General features: G+C 39.1%; 3 protein-coding genes across 3 annotated transcripts in view; 2 read left to right on the top strand and 1 right to left on the bottom strand.

Moving 5' to 3' along the window:
- gucy1b1 (guanylate cyclase 1 soluble subunit beta 1) overlaps positions 1–7,042 on the top strand; it is a 13,135-nt gene extending 6,093 nt beyond the window's left edge. The window contains 5 exon segments of the mRNA XM_025058471.1: positions 1,355–1,552; positions 2,881–3,118; positions 3,762–3,902; positions 4,986–5,140; positions 5,546–7,042. Of these exon segments, the coding sequence (XP_024914239.1) occupies positions 1,355–1,552; positions 2,881–3,118; positions 3,762–3,902; positions 4,986–5,140; positions 5,546–5,669 (856 nt within the window). The 3' untranslated portion in view covers positions 5,670–7,042.
- Positions 7,043–8,602: 1,560 nt separating this feature from the next.
- Positions 8,603–10,181, top strand: fabp2 (fatty acid binding protein 2, intestinal). The gene is made up of 4 exons (XM_008316879.3): positions 8,603–8,764; positions 9,412–9,584; positions 9,726–9,833; positions 9,982–10,181. The coding sequence occupies exons 1-4, from the start codon at positions 8,698–8,700 to the stop codon at positions 10,030–10,032; spliced, it is 399 nt and encodes a 132-aa protein (XP_008315101.1). The 5' UTR covers positions 8,603–8,697; the 3' UTR covers positions 10,033–10,181.
- An 884-nt stretch (positions 10,182–11,065) lies between these two features.
- The window catches only part of usp53b (ubiquitin specific peptidase 53b), a 13,979-nt gene continuing 10,108 nt past the window's right edge, over positions 11,066–14,936 (bottom strand). The window contains exons 15-16 of the mRNA XM_017035492.2: positions 14,026–14,843; positions 11,066–13,052 (exon numbers count right to left, since the gene is read on the bottom strand). Of these exons, the coding sequence (XP_016890981.1) occupies positions 12,976–13,052; positions 14,026–14,843 (895 nt within the window). The 3' untranslated portion in view covers positions 11,066–12,975. The remainder of the gene's footprint in view (positions 13,053–14,025; positions 14,844–14,936) is intronic.

The raw sequence follows: 14,936 nt of genomic DNA, 5'->3' as shown, positions 1-14,936 counted from the left end.
TACTACAGCTTCTCTTTAGCTTATGACATATATCTGGTTCTTTATTGTTCTTATTCTGAAGAGCTAAATGCTAGAGTGTAGTACTGAACAGTGTAGTATTTTGTTCAGTGTACTTCACCTCACAATGTGCATGCATGCATTTGGAAGAATAGTAAGCAGCCTTCATTTGTTGTTATCTTCTTCAGTGGGCTAATGTTACTAAAGTTTGAATTAGCGTGTTAGCTTTTGTAGACCTGCTCACCTGAAGAAAAAACACAAATTAAAATTAATATTTTTAGGTGGATGTAAAAGCATCACTCCATCGTTGATGCCGCATTTCTATTTTCATATATTACATATACATATGTACAGTATGCTGCATTAATGAAATGTATTATTAATACATATGTACAGTATGCTGCATTAATAAAATGTATTATTATATCATTATTATTATTATTTATGCAATGTCACTTTGCAGGGAAAAAAGATGTATGAAACACATGTCCATGTTTCAGTAACAACATAGAGGAACAAACATGGAGTACAGATAGTACTTGACTGGCCGGCCTGCAGTCCAGATATGTCTTCTTATGTGTGTATCATTAAAAGGAGCTTCAGACATTTTTGAAAATGAAGTTAATCGATTTTCTGCCCAGGATTGACAATAAGTGTTATTTAATGTTGACATGATGCAAAGCTAATCATGCAGCTTTAAGAAATACAAAATTTAGTAATGATTTACATCTTTTCAGAAAACTGAAAGTTATTTTAAGTCATTCAGCACAAACGGACTTATAAACAGCGTATAGTCCGAGCTGGTGAACCTGACAAGCTGACAAACAGACAAAGCAGCGAGGTAATTACTGTAGCTCCTTTACTCTGACCTCCATTAGCTTCTATGACCTTAATACAACCGATCAGATGTTTCTGGTGACGTAGGAGATGCATGAGAGCAGGGTGTAAGAGATCTTGTGCTGGTAGATTAAAGAGAGGCACAGAAGAGAAGAGCAGTGATTTAAACAGATGGTTTCCTGATGACAGAAATCCGCAGAAACAAACTCGTTCACCTGACTGACTGCAGGGGTCTCACAAAACACACACACTGACCTCAACCCACAAGAGGATCATTAATCTACGGCCTGTCAGCTTAACCTCGGGAAATAGACAGTGATCTCAGTGCAGGTGGTTTCTGCGGCCTTTAATTACTTCTGCTTCTTGATATGAGAAAACACAACTGGAGTCTCCCTCACACACAGACACAAATCAGACAAATGAGCTGCGGCTGCAGTGCATCAGTCACAAATCAGCTCATCACTGTGTCATCCTCACTTTGTTTTCTGTTGTCTGGTTTCTCTCTCTTTTTCCTTTCAAGTGTCATGAACCTGGACGATCTCACACGAAGGGGATTGTACCTGAGTGACATCCCGCTGCACGACGCCACGCGTGACCTGGTGCTGCTGGGAGAGCAGTTTCGTGAGGAGTACAAACTGACGCAAGAGCTGGAGATCCTGACAGATCGTCTGCAGCACACACTCCGAGCCCTGGAGGACGAGAAGAAGAAGACAGAAAGGTTTGATTGTGTGTTTGTTTGTTTGTTTTTTCATTTTGTGTTATGCATGGCTTTCACTTTCAGCTTCCAGACAGGCTGTGACTCCTACCTTTAGAAAATCTGTCTAACAATTCTATTGAACTGTCAGATATTTAAATATCAGATTTAACCCAGAAAAGTGGGGACTTATATGTATACATTTCATATTCAGTATACATTTACATATACACTACATATAAATATAAATACATTTATATATACTTGTACATATATGCATACAAATAAATAATATATATACAAATAAATTAAATATATACTGTATGTATATATATATAAATCTCTTCTGTGACTTTCAGCATAGTGTTGGACAACAACCTAAATAAATAAGTACATTATTGCAGTATTAAAAAGCTGGACAGCTGGAGAGGAACACGGAGGTGGGAGGTGGTCTTATTTTAAAATCCTTCCTTGTCATCTCCTGGCTGACAGAGACACTGACTCTCCTAACAAATTTCTAAGTCATTGTTCTCACCGTTCTTCTGTCTCTGAGCACCTGGAGCCAACGCCAAAGATTAGGATTCAAAGTTTCTTTTTAAATGTTTTGTTGCTCAGATTTTAATCATGATTATGTGATAGAAAAACAAAACTGGTCTTTTTTACACCCTAAAGAATCAAAACTTAGTATCTTGTACTATTATATTTTTCTCTTTCAGCATAGTGTTGGACAACAACCATAATACAAATTTTCTTCAGAAAAGTGACTTGAACATGTTGGTCATCTGATGGGATTTTACCTCAACAAAATATGGCACAGCAATGTCTTTTACAAGGATGTTTATGAGCTTTGGCGTGTGCAAACTATCTCCAAAAGGCCTCACACGTTTTTGAAGAAATGTGCAAAGAAGAAGTAGCTGATGAAAGCACAGGGCAGAAAAAGGAACTCAGAGAAGATGAAGATTGAAGATTCAGTTTGTTTTCCTCTCTTGATTGTTTTGCTCTGGCCTTTTCTTCTGTGTTAAGCTGTAAATGAAGTGTCTTTGTTTGGAATACAGTGTGTGTGTGCAGGGTTTGATTACATGTATAATGTGTCCTCAAATTATGAAGAATGAATGGATGGAAGGAATCTTGCTTCTAAAAAACAAGCATGATCTATCCAGTTACCATAGAAACACCTCCCTCCCTGAGGAGAGCAGCTCACAAAATGACCAAAAGGTTTGGGGGTGAGCATGAAATGCTGATCCAGAAGAGAGTCTCCGGTCTGGCAGCAGCCAGGCTCCATTTCCTCGCTGCTACAGTTACCTATCAAGAGTGTTTACTCTCAAAGCACTCATTTGTCTTCTCCCTCTTAGATTGCTCTACTCCGTGCTGCCACCATCTGTGGCCAACGAGCTGAGACACAAGCGGCCGGTTCCAGCCAAACGCTACGACAACCTCACCATCCTCTTCAGCGGCATCGTCGGCTTTAACGCCTTCTGCAGCAAACACGCGTCAGCCGAGGGAGCCATCAAGATAGTCAACCTGCTCAATGATGTTTACACGCGGTTTGACATCTTGACAGACTCTCGCAAGAACCCTTATGTTTACAAGGTGGGAAGCAGCAGCAGCACTGCGACAGTTTGTCGCAAGCAATTGTAAATATGTCTCTCACCCAGAACAGATGATAATCAGAATTGAAATTTAATTCTAAAAAAAAAAAAAAATGGTGACCAGCATTGTTTATATTTAAGAGGTGACGTTGAAGGCAAGATGCACAAAGAAAAAAAAAATCCCACTGCCTCTTCACAGAACAGTGGCATCTACATACAGGACAAGTCAGCAAAAAAGAATTCATATAAATTGATGTGAGTTTTTAGAGAAGAAGTCTCCGTTTGTAAACAGGCTGTGGTTTTTACACAGGGACTGCAGCATTTTATAGGCCTGTGGCAGCAGATTTACACTGCAGGCTTTCAGACAAGAATGCACTTTAAGAAGTCAAACAGACCTCAGGCCTTCCGAGGGGTCGGATGCAGGCACCAGCTCACCAAAAGAAGTAATATTTACTCTGAAGGCTAAATGGCTTGGTGGTCTCAGATGTTTTAGCGGGACTCAAAGAGCCCCCTAAAAGTCTTGAAGCTGATGTCAGTGGTTATATCTGGATGTTTAGGTTTATTTTTAGCAGCGCTGTACATCTAAGGAAAACAGATAAAAAAAAATCCTGCAGATGAACCAACCAATGTTTTTCCTCGTACAGGTGGAGACGGTGGGTGATAAGTACATGACGGTGAGCGGTCTCCCGGAGCCATGCACGCACCACGCCAAGTCTATCTGCCACCTCGCACTGGACATGATGGAGATCGCCGGACAGGTCAAGGTGGATGATGAGCCTGTGCAGGTGTGACATAAAAAAAATACAATAATTGACATTGAATATTGAAAATTACTGTGTGACAATAATTGACATTGAATATTGAAAATGACTGTGTGCATCGCAGTGTGTGTGTGTGTGTGTGAACTGGTCACATGTAAAAGAGTAATGATTAGAGAGCAGCCGTTTGTTTTATAGCCCTGCGTCTCCTGTGTTGTTGTTTGGCAGAAACAGTCCTCAGTTTAGTCATCGCGCCTTTTCTCACATATTGAATTATTTATGTTTATTTTAATCAGTGCATCTGTTAATTTGGCGAAGGTAGCCGTGCTCATGCGTCCTCGGTGTGTATTATTAGGCCGAGAGTCTTATACCTACAAACATGAGCCATGCACCTGCTGCAGCGGACGAGTCTGTGCTCTCCAGTCTTTGGGACTGTTTGTACTGATTGAACTTCTTCAGTGCATCTGGACATATTTTGGTGGTGAAGTAACGATAAGCAGGCGAATGTCGGAGAAATAACAGCTGGCTTTTGTTTGACTGACTCTCCTCAGATTGTTATTGTATCAATGACTGTTGAGACCTTTCTTTGGAAAATCACGTCTGCTGTACAAAAGACTGTTTATTTTGGGACATGGCACTGGCTGAAGAGAGTAACAAAAACAGACTCAAATCATCTCACGATCTGCGGGCTAAAAATAGACACACTTATTTGTACCAGACACTCTGAGCACCTTCACAGCCCGAAAAACAATAAGCAGTGGAGTGCCCAAGATATTTGAGTGTGATCACTGGTCTGTAGATTGCCTGAGGCTTCTTCTGGAAAATGGCTTTTTATTGAGGAGCCAAATCTATAAAAGATTCTTATTTTGTGCATGGATTGATTTCAGAGTTGCCCTTAATCCTCCCACAAAATGTTACATCTCTCCAGTTAGTAGCTTTATGATTATGTGCCAACACAGCAAGACTAACAATTAGCAGGATAGCTGAAGGCAGGTCTGTCTGTGGAGATCATTTACCCAGTCTTTCGCAAAGGTTCATTGGAAAGAAAGAAAAAAAATTCTGTCATTATTTATGTGTTTTCCCATATTCATTTTTCTTTTTTCTGCCCAGATTACTATAGGTATCCACACTGGAGAGGTGGTGACTGGAGTGATTGGCCAGAGGATGCCAAGATATTGCCTTTTTGGGAACACAGTCAATCTTACAAGTCGTACTGAAACTACTGGTGAAAAGGGCAAAATAAATGTCTCAGAATATACTTACAGGTAGGTCGTAAGAAAGAATCTTAGAAAACATGATTCATATGAGTTCTGTTTTTCTCCTGTAGTATTGGTTAAAATGTATAGCATGATCATGGGTTTAATCAAAGACGATGGTGAAGAGGAGAATCAGGCAGAAACAGTTTTCTTAGTTCCAAAATTATTATCATGTGTAGTTTAGAGAAATCAGGACGTGATCCATTTAAACTCCACTTTAGTGGAGCGTTATTGGTGTCAGTTAAATATAATTCTATAAAGACTGTGAGCCATTACCTTCATCATGACTATAATAATAATAATAAACAATAACTATGCCTAGTAAATAAAAGCCCAAGTGATTACTAAAACACTTTGGTCTTAATAGCATTTTTATACATATTTGATGACGATGTCCTACATTTTGAACCCCAGGTGTCTGCAGTCTGCTGAGAACGCTGACCCTCAGTTTCGTTTGGAATACCGAGGACCAGTCTCCATGAAGGGAAAGAAGGAGCCGATGAAGGTGTGGTTTCTGTCCAGGTCCACTGATGGCTAAAGCCTAAACGGCCAACACTACAACATCGCCAGTGGTGTGACACTACGTTTGGATGAGATGGGTGGGGGAAAAAAGTTCTACTTTTTCAAAGACATGCAGATATTTTTAGTACGTGAACCACAATATTTATTGATTCATTAGTAAATATGACCCTGTTGTTTTGTTTTTCCTGATTCTTAATTATGGCCTAAACTCACGATTCTATACGTCTTCACAACAATGCAGTGTTTTATGAAGAGTAAAATTATACTTTGGTTAAATTAAATAACATGTTGTTTGTATATTAATTTTATAAGGTAGGTGAGGTGTATATTGTTGTATATTTGTTGTGACAGAAGTATCTATTTAGAAGTATCTAGTTTATCTAATACTGTAATTAAGACAAGGTATTTTGTCAGCCATTGTTGTTAAAATCATAGTATTATAGTTACAGTATTAACTATAGTATGAACTGTCACATTTGTGCCAATGGAAAAGTCACAATTTAAGAATACACTTAGATATAAATGGTTGTACGCACACGCACATCTCTGTAACACAAGTAAATAAAAATATATGATATTTATATAAAACCTTTAGTTAATTTCTTTCACAGCTCTTATCTTACATTCACATTTTGTTAACTCTGACTTACAGGAAGTATTGTTTTCAGACTGTGATATACACACACACACACACACACACACACATATATATATATATATATATAAAATCAAAATATTCCTTAACTATTTTATTTATTGTCAACACATTTCTATTTATTTTCTTTAGTTTAAGGATTAATTTTAGTTGATCAGTTCATTACATGGTGTTCATGCAACAGATGAATAAACTGCTGTAGAAGGTGAAACTCTGAAAATGCTTTAATGTCCCTTTCATGTGTACATGTAACCACTATCTTCACATCTCACCAGTCATTTTTACTATAAATGTTTGTTTATTTTTGTTTGTTTGTTTTGAGAATGTGAATTTCTTTGGCAATAACACAAAATGGGTTTAAATAAAAGTTTCTCTTGAGAAGAAAAAAATTAAAAGAGTTTCTTTTTGTACTTTTTTGAAGAGGATAATGATTTTATATCCTAAGTTCGAAATTGGGTTTGAGATTTCATTTTTAGCCTGTTGTTTTTAAGAATGTGAATGTTTTGATCAAGTGCTCCCTCTGGTGGTCAGTAGATAACAACACAAACCGTAAGTCACAAAATGGAACACGCACACCGGGGAAAGCTCGCTTCGTATATCACTTCATTTTCACGATTTATTAATATTTCATAAATATTTTACTCCACACGCCTGACAATACTTTACGCTGTTGACACAATGTTCTTTGAGTTAAACATATATGCTTTATAAAACATAAAGTTAAAGGTATATCAAGGTCTTACCTTTATAAGTAAATAAAGTCGGTGTGTATTTCTCTCCACTTCACTGCTTCGTGGACATTACTTTCACTATAACTGTTCGGCTGTAACAGTCTTAACAATTGGGGAACATAGGCAAAGTATCCGCTGTATGTCGTCTTAACTTTGTGACATCGCTAAGTTGTGGACACCTGGTTCTCTGAGTTGAAAAACTGCAGCGACAAGCACCAGTTGGGCTCGTGTCTGCCCTCTCCGGTGCTGCATGGTACTGTCTGGTTTGTCTTACACTGTCAGTCACTGCGGTTTTATGTAAGATCTGTGTGACGTAATATTTTACAAATGTTCATTAAAGACATTGACGCGACTGTAGAAGGTCAGTGTGTGTGATTACAACACGGTTTCTCTCCTGTATTAAAGCAGAAAGAGGGTAAAATCAGCACATTTGTGTTGTAAAATGTATCAAAACCACTAGAATCAGAGAGTAAACACTCTTAAAGGAAAATACTTTATCTGTAAGATTTTCCAATTCTTATCTTTCCCAGGGACAGACAGAGAGGTGTCAGGTCCTTTGCAAGTTAATTCCACAGCAGGATAACGATCCTTTAAAAGCAGTTGTAAAATAATTATCTCAAAAGAACATGATCGTCTGTTTCTCTACAGGCGTCTGAACTCAGCACTTATTTTTTTAAGTTTACAATAGTCTTGCTGTTTGTTTGTTGTTTTTTATCATATATTACCACTGCTGATACTACAACTTGGATCCAACCACAACCTGACAGATATAAAGATAATGTTAAGTGTGTAAATCCCAAACACACACCTGCAACACCCATCGCCCGTCACCACTATGATAAGGTGCAGATAAACAGTGGTGCCAGTGAAGGTCAGGCAAAGGTGTATCGGTGTAAGATGAGCAGACTCAGATAAGAAAGTTGACACGTTAACTGTCTTTTTTTAGTATTTGCAAACATTTAAAGATTTTAAAAAGAAATCCTCGTGGTATCATCTTCTCTTGAGAAAAACTTTAAAAAAAAACCCAATAAGATATTCAATATAATGTTGCATCATTGCAAAAAAAGTTTGTTTATTATTAACTTTTTCTATCAAAGGTCTGCTTTATCAAGGATGAGACGATTAAGGTCAAAGGTATGCAGTGGAAACATACAATCGACCAAAGTGATCAGTGATGTACTGTACTTGTATAAATCATCTTTTGTCACATGCACTATTTATCCAGGGGAAGACATATGCATTTTATTTTCAAAATTCCTTTTCATATAAAATTGAATAACTATATTTTTGCATCTAAGCAAATGTCTGTACCACGGCGTTGCAGAAAGAGCACTGACAGTCAGATCATTACTGCTATGTTTGCATACCAGCCCTTTGGTAAACACAGGTACAGGTAAAACAGGATGTCAGACATCCACTTATTTAACTCAGCAGGTAACAACAACAGCGTACGTTGCTTTCTTGGCTCTTCAATAACGGAAACACTGGCATTGCCCAACAGACTCCAGCTGAGGCCAAATCTGAGCTTTAAACGGCCACATCAGCATTCAGATCGATGGCCAGATAAGAGGGAGTGTGCTTTAAAAGCAGCTGCAGTGTGGGAGTGACACACTCCTCACTCCTTACTGAAGGGTCCAACTCCCACCCTCGCAGCCACCATGACCTTCAACGGCACCTGGAAAGTTGATCGCAGTGAAAACTACGATGCCTTCATGTCAAAAATGGGTGAGTGATGTCAGAAAATTCTAAAAATCTGCTGAGAATTTAGGGTGATGTCAACTAAATATATGGAAAAAAAGAAAAGACATTATTGCCATGACAACAGTGAAACTATTATTTCTAATTCCAGACCGATTATTAAATTATATTAAGTGCAGATTAATTGAATAAAGTTGTTGTTTACAATAGTTTTTTTAAATTTACGGTTGGTTTTATTTTAAAGATAAAGTTGTTGTTTACAATAGTTTTTTTTAATTTACGGTTGGTTTTACTTATCAAACCTACAAAGAAATCAAAGCAAATTGAGAGACTGATGGAATACTAAATGGAAAATATAAAAACATCTACAGCATTTATACATTATACAAGTTACACACTGAATAAATGTAAAATATACTGAAGAAAATATTAAATATTTTTTAACTAGATGTCTTAAAAATATGAATTTAAATGACATTAAAATGAAATTTCCAAAATAAACAATTGATAAAATTCATTTTTATCTAACAGGCTGATGGTTAAAATTTGGATTGAGTTACTTTTCTCAAAACATACCAGTCATTGAAGTCACAGCAACTACCACCCACATCCACTAACACTAGCACACACTGACCGGTCAGTCTACTAATGGCCTTGAACCTCCTCGTCTGTAGGAGTGAACGTGGTGAAGAGGAAACTGGCAGCCCACGACAACCTGAAGATCACACTTCAACAGACCGGAGACAAGTTCCACGTCAAGGAAAGCAGCGCCTTCCGCACCCTGGAGCTCGACTTCACCCTGGGGGTGACGTTCGACTACAGCCTGGCCGATGGAACTGAAGTATCGGTAAGGAGCGTTCTGTTTCACCTTTACTCTTCATTCTCCTCCTTCGAGCTCACAAAGACATGGATAAGACGAGGACTTTGAGCTGAGGTGAATCCAGTCTGTGTAAATATTACAGTAAGATTTTGACGTTTTACCTCCAAGGGCTCGTGGAAAATGGAGGGAGACACGTTGACGGGTGTTTTCACCAGAAAGGACAACGGGAAGGAGCTGACAACCATCAGAACCGTTCAGGGAGACGAGATGGTGCAGGTGAGATGAAGCTAAACGTGTTTAAAATAATGCGGACACTGAAAAGTAGCTGTAGTTTCGTCAGCCGTTTGTACTCTTGACTGTCATCCTTCAGTTACATGAACACCTGTCATATTATATAACGACTGACCGCGACTTTCTCAAACAGAGCTACAGCTACGAAGGTGTGGAGGCCAAGAGGATATTCAAGAAGGAGTGAACACGGCCACAACGCAGTATTGTGTTGAGGCCATCGATCAGTTCAGTTTCATCAACAACAGTCTTTCAAAGCAACAATACTTGAATCGCCTGCACAGTATATGCACAAAGTTTTGATACTTACAGTAATAAAAGTCACAGTGAACCTGCTGCCGTGTTCTCTTTTTTTTTTCCTGTGTCAGTAAAAAAAACAACAGATTTTTTTAAACAATAAATCATGAACTTGTAGGTCATACAATAATTTAAACTTTATTTAACAATAAATAAAAATAAATTTATGTACAAAAATATAAAGTGTAGACAGTTTATGCAGTCAACTCTTTGACAACGATGAGTGATGCTGTGATTGAAACACTGACGGGTTAGTAAAAGGTGACAAAGCTTTATGAAACCAACATCAACTGGATGAAATGTCTACTGTACGGTCACTTCAAACAGGACAAAAAAGGACAATCTGTAAAACAGGCTTTAATCAGAGTATATAGAGTGTCTACGAGGAGTCAGAAAAATCAGGCGTGAAAAAAAACCAAAAAAAAAAACCATCCTTTTTACCCAAGCACACATTCTCATCGTACACTATAAAAAATAAATTTTGTTTAAACTACATTAAGGCACCTTCAAACTTAGAAGCACCGAGCTTTGTGCACGTGACACGACAAGCCCTGACTGTCCCGCGTCCAGCTCTGGTCAACTCTAACTCTAACTTCCTGCTGCGTCCGAGTCTCAAAGGGTTGTTAGGAAAATCATTGTTAGGAAAATCATTCTTGGCACAAATCCTCTGGTCGACCTGTCCCTCGTACAGAGAACACACAGCGCTGCAGTGCACAGATATGTCAACATCATCATTGCATATTGAAAAGTTTTGCATGACAACCTTCCGTCCTTTCCTTTCTCCGTGTTAAAACTTTCAGTTGTAAATCACGCAAACGTGAAAAAATGTCTCTCTGGAAACAACAAGGCACGCTTGATAACAGACAACATTCAAATGATACAGAAACAAGAAATTATTATTATTTACGTTTTACAAACAATGACAAAAACCATTGCAGAAAATAAAACTTTGGAAAATGTCAAGGAGTGAATATTTACAGCAAACATATGAAAAAGCTAAGAAATAATTGAGAATCCAATTTGAACTCAATTGCACCACCTGGTGGAGGAAAACACGGAGTCGAAGTGGTGTGAGAGTTTGAGAGATTTTTTCTTTGATTAAAACAGCAGGAAATATAATTTCCTAATTTTAAATGTTGTTTTAAAAGTTAAAATCTAAGATACTTCTTGTCTCAGGACGGGTTCTATTCTTCTACTGTCTTCTTAGCATTGACTATGAGGACGTACATAAAACGTATGTAAATACATACAATAATACCCAACGGCAATAAAGTGAACTGTTCCTGGCCGTTTTTCCACAATAGGTGGGTTACGGACCAAAAGTGGGCCACATTGCTAATTTGAGTGGAAAACAGTGGTTAATGTTTGTTTTGTCCAGTTCTGAGGGAAAAAAATGTTTTATTTATTTGTCCGGTTTATGTTAGATTTCATTAGGGTTTAAAAAATGTTTTTTTACACATTCTGGGCCATTAGCATGCAGGTAAAAGTGAGGGACAAAAGAGCGAGGCTCATTCTGTTCCTCCCACTGCTTTAAAGTTACCTTTCCCACTGCTTACAGTCGTATCCCTTAGGTACTGTATATATTTACAAAGGGTACATTAACAATATAACGTCATGGAGTCATTAAAATGTCATCATGAAATTACACTATCTGCATATATAACAATTATGATAAGTCCCATAGTACTGATGTTTATTGGACTCAGAGTCCAGTATTTTCATGCTCATGCTTAGGCTGCAAACGTCGCTGTTAAGACATCCCTAAAGGCCACATGCAGGTTTCCCAACGACGACTCTATGATCAATATTGGATCAGCTTTTAAATCTCGGATGTCATTTAATATAAATCCCAACAGATGCATACAATTTTTTCTACTGAAAATATTGGGACTAGAAAAATGTAACATGAATAAGAGTCAGAAAAAACACATCAGCATGTGATCAGTAACAGGAACTGTAACCCCAGGTGTTCCAGCGAGAGAATGATCTTATGAAAATGCGGAACGTTAAAAGAAAACAAAACTGTCCTTTAGAAAACCTGACATTTTAAGGTTAAAATTCTACAGAATCATTTTCATCTTTTCCTACAGACACTCCAGGTGAGACGTGGTCGGCCTTCGGTCGATCATTAACACAAACTGGTGTCGAAACGCTGATAAGGGTAACCTTTTAAACTGGAAATCAGGTCAGAGGGTAAAACAACTGAAAACCTCTGCATATAATTAGTAACCTGCCCTCAGACAGCTGTTCACAACATGAAGCAGTCCTATTCTGGAAAACCAAGACCCTTCAGTCCAAACACAGCCAGGCTGTGACTCTGGACATTAGACATTTGCCAAAAAAATAAATAACCTGCCTAAAAATAAACAGAGACCACCCATCAGGACCACAATGCACCTCTTCAGATTCTCCGTTTGAGCTTCATATTGTCTCTAAAGTGCCCGTCTTTACAGTTCTTTTTCTTTTATAAATCTGCAATACATTGCACCAATAAAGAAATAAATCAAGTAAATAAGTCTGAAAGCTTTTCAAACTTTACATAAAGTGACCAAAAAAGAACCCCCACAACATGTGCAGGCAGAGAACTCTCTAGAACTAGAACCAAACGGAGGGTTCTTGCAATAATATTTAAGACAAAGGAAGACGTATCAAGAAGACGATCAAAAATAATTTATATAGAGATTTAAAATGACGTGAAAAACTTGCATAAAATACTGACCAATGTGTTAATGTCAAACCCCCGGAACATTTTCCTTTCTCTAACCTCTTTGGCATCCAGTCATCGTCCGCTGAGCTCGGTCCATCTTTGTAAACAACACTTACCAACTGACGGTCATAGAAACCCCCGTTCATCCAGTCCTTTGGTTCCCACTGGGTTCCATTTTGCAGTAAGTTTATTGCTGTTATGGCCTAGAAAGACAAAAATGTAAACATTGTCTCAGTCAACGTGATCTTTGAGGACGTTCATGTCATAACTGAAAAATATTCAGGTCAATTTTTTAAGAGAAATTCAGAATACCAGAGCTACGTCTCTACGTGTCATCAAACAAAGTCTAAAGAAATCTGATGACGCTTCGTGAAAACCTGTTACAAACTCACAGTCAAAACTGTTCATTCTTCTGACTGAGAAAAGCGACAAAGATAAAATGATGAACCGACAAAGCGACATGTCTTTGTGTGTTTCAGGTATTACATTTTTTAATTTTGACTTACAAGGCTCACATCCCAGACGTTCATGTCATAACTGAAAAATATTTTAATTTTTTCAATTTAATTTTTTTTTAAGGTCAATTTTTTTAAGAGAAATTCAGAAGACCAGAATACCGTGTCACCAAACAAAGTCTAAAGAAATCTGATGACGCTTCGTGAAAACCTGTTACAAACTCACAGTCAAAACTGTTCATTCTTCTGACTGAGAAAAGCGACAAAGATAAAATGATGAACCGACAAAGCGACATGTCTTTGTGTGTTTCAGGTATTACATTTTTTAATTTTGACTTACAAGGCTCACATCCCATGACCTTAAAGATAAATCATCTCACAGGAGGAGGTTGTTTTTGTAAGTTGACATCTTAAAATTATTTGGGAGAGAAATATAGTTAAATTTCAAACCAAAACACAAACATTTCTACTACGGCAGCACTTGAGTTTGTCACACAGGGTTCAGAAGTGGAGTGCCCAGTGCCCCCCCGCCCCCCCCCCCCCCTCCACTAACCTGCTGTTACTAACCAGTGTCTTTTACAACACTGTCTTTAAAGATAAGATTGAAAAGAACTATAAAGTTTTGACTTTGACTGGAGCATTAAAACTGTGTGTATACTGCCCCCAGCAGGACAGGGGAGGACAGCACATTCTCTGTGTCAGCATGTGAATGGAGGCTTACTTGTTTTAGTTCTAGTCTTTGGCACATCTTGTGACTGTGAGTCAGCAGTGAGTGAGTGACCGCTCTCCCTGCGCTCCGTGCTGCTCCGGGGCACCGAGGCGGAGAGGACCAGGGGCCTCTGGTTGTGGTACTTGAGACGGTACGTTTCTGTCATGCAGTTATCCACATTGAAGTACGTTGTCAGAGAAACCTCTTGAGGTGGCGCCGTCTGTTCCGCCCTGCATCCTGTCGGCCTCTCCTCACTCTCACATGACGACGGCGTGCTCCTCCCGGGGTCGGAGCCCGACTTGGAGCTGGCGTCCGAGAACATTCTGAGGTCTGAGGCGTCAGACCTCCTGTGAGGACTGACATAGGAAGACGATGAAAGACGCGGACTGGAGGGAAATGGTTCCTGCAACATCCTCGGACGAAACGGAGCGTGGCCTGACTGACCCGTCCTGTGAGGCGAGATCTGCGGGGCAGGTCTTAGACGGGGCGACCCTGAGGCGCCGAGCTGACCGCTGAGCTGCTGAGGCTCCTCCGTCACACTGCAGGGAGGCTGGTGTGGCAACGTGACGTCGGGACACAGAGAATCAGAGGCGATGGCCGGGCTGTTGCTGGAGCTGTAAGTACTTTCTCTGTCCTCGGGCTCCGACAGAGCCAGGTCGTCGGAGCTGTTCCATTCCGAGCTGCTGGTTTTGCTCATGTGCCTCAGGGCGGTACTTTCTTTACAGTTTGTCACTTCCTGTTGATCACTCTGTCTGTCCTCTGAACCAGCAGAGTCATGATCTGAAGGAACCGATTTCCTGGAGCTGCTACAGGAGTACTTTGATTTGCACCTGTAACAAACATGGAGCCGAGTGTTGACATAAAAAATGCTGAAAACGATGTGTGCGTTGAACTGATGTTGACGTAAGAATACCTCAGACTTG

Source organism: Cynoglossus semilaevis, chromosome 9 (genome assembly GCF_000523025.1).
Source record: "Cynoglossus semilaevis isolate Cse_v1.0 chromosome 9, Cse_v1.0, whole genome shotgun sequence".
In the NCBI taxonomy this organism is placed as follows: Eukaryota; Metazoa; Chordata; class Actinopteri; order Pleuronectiformes; family Cynoglossidae; genus Cynoglossus; species Cynoglossus semilaevis.
The sequence above is the reverse complement of the archived record's forward strand: the minus strand, read 5'-3'. Positions and strand labels throughout refer to the sequence as shown.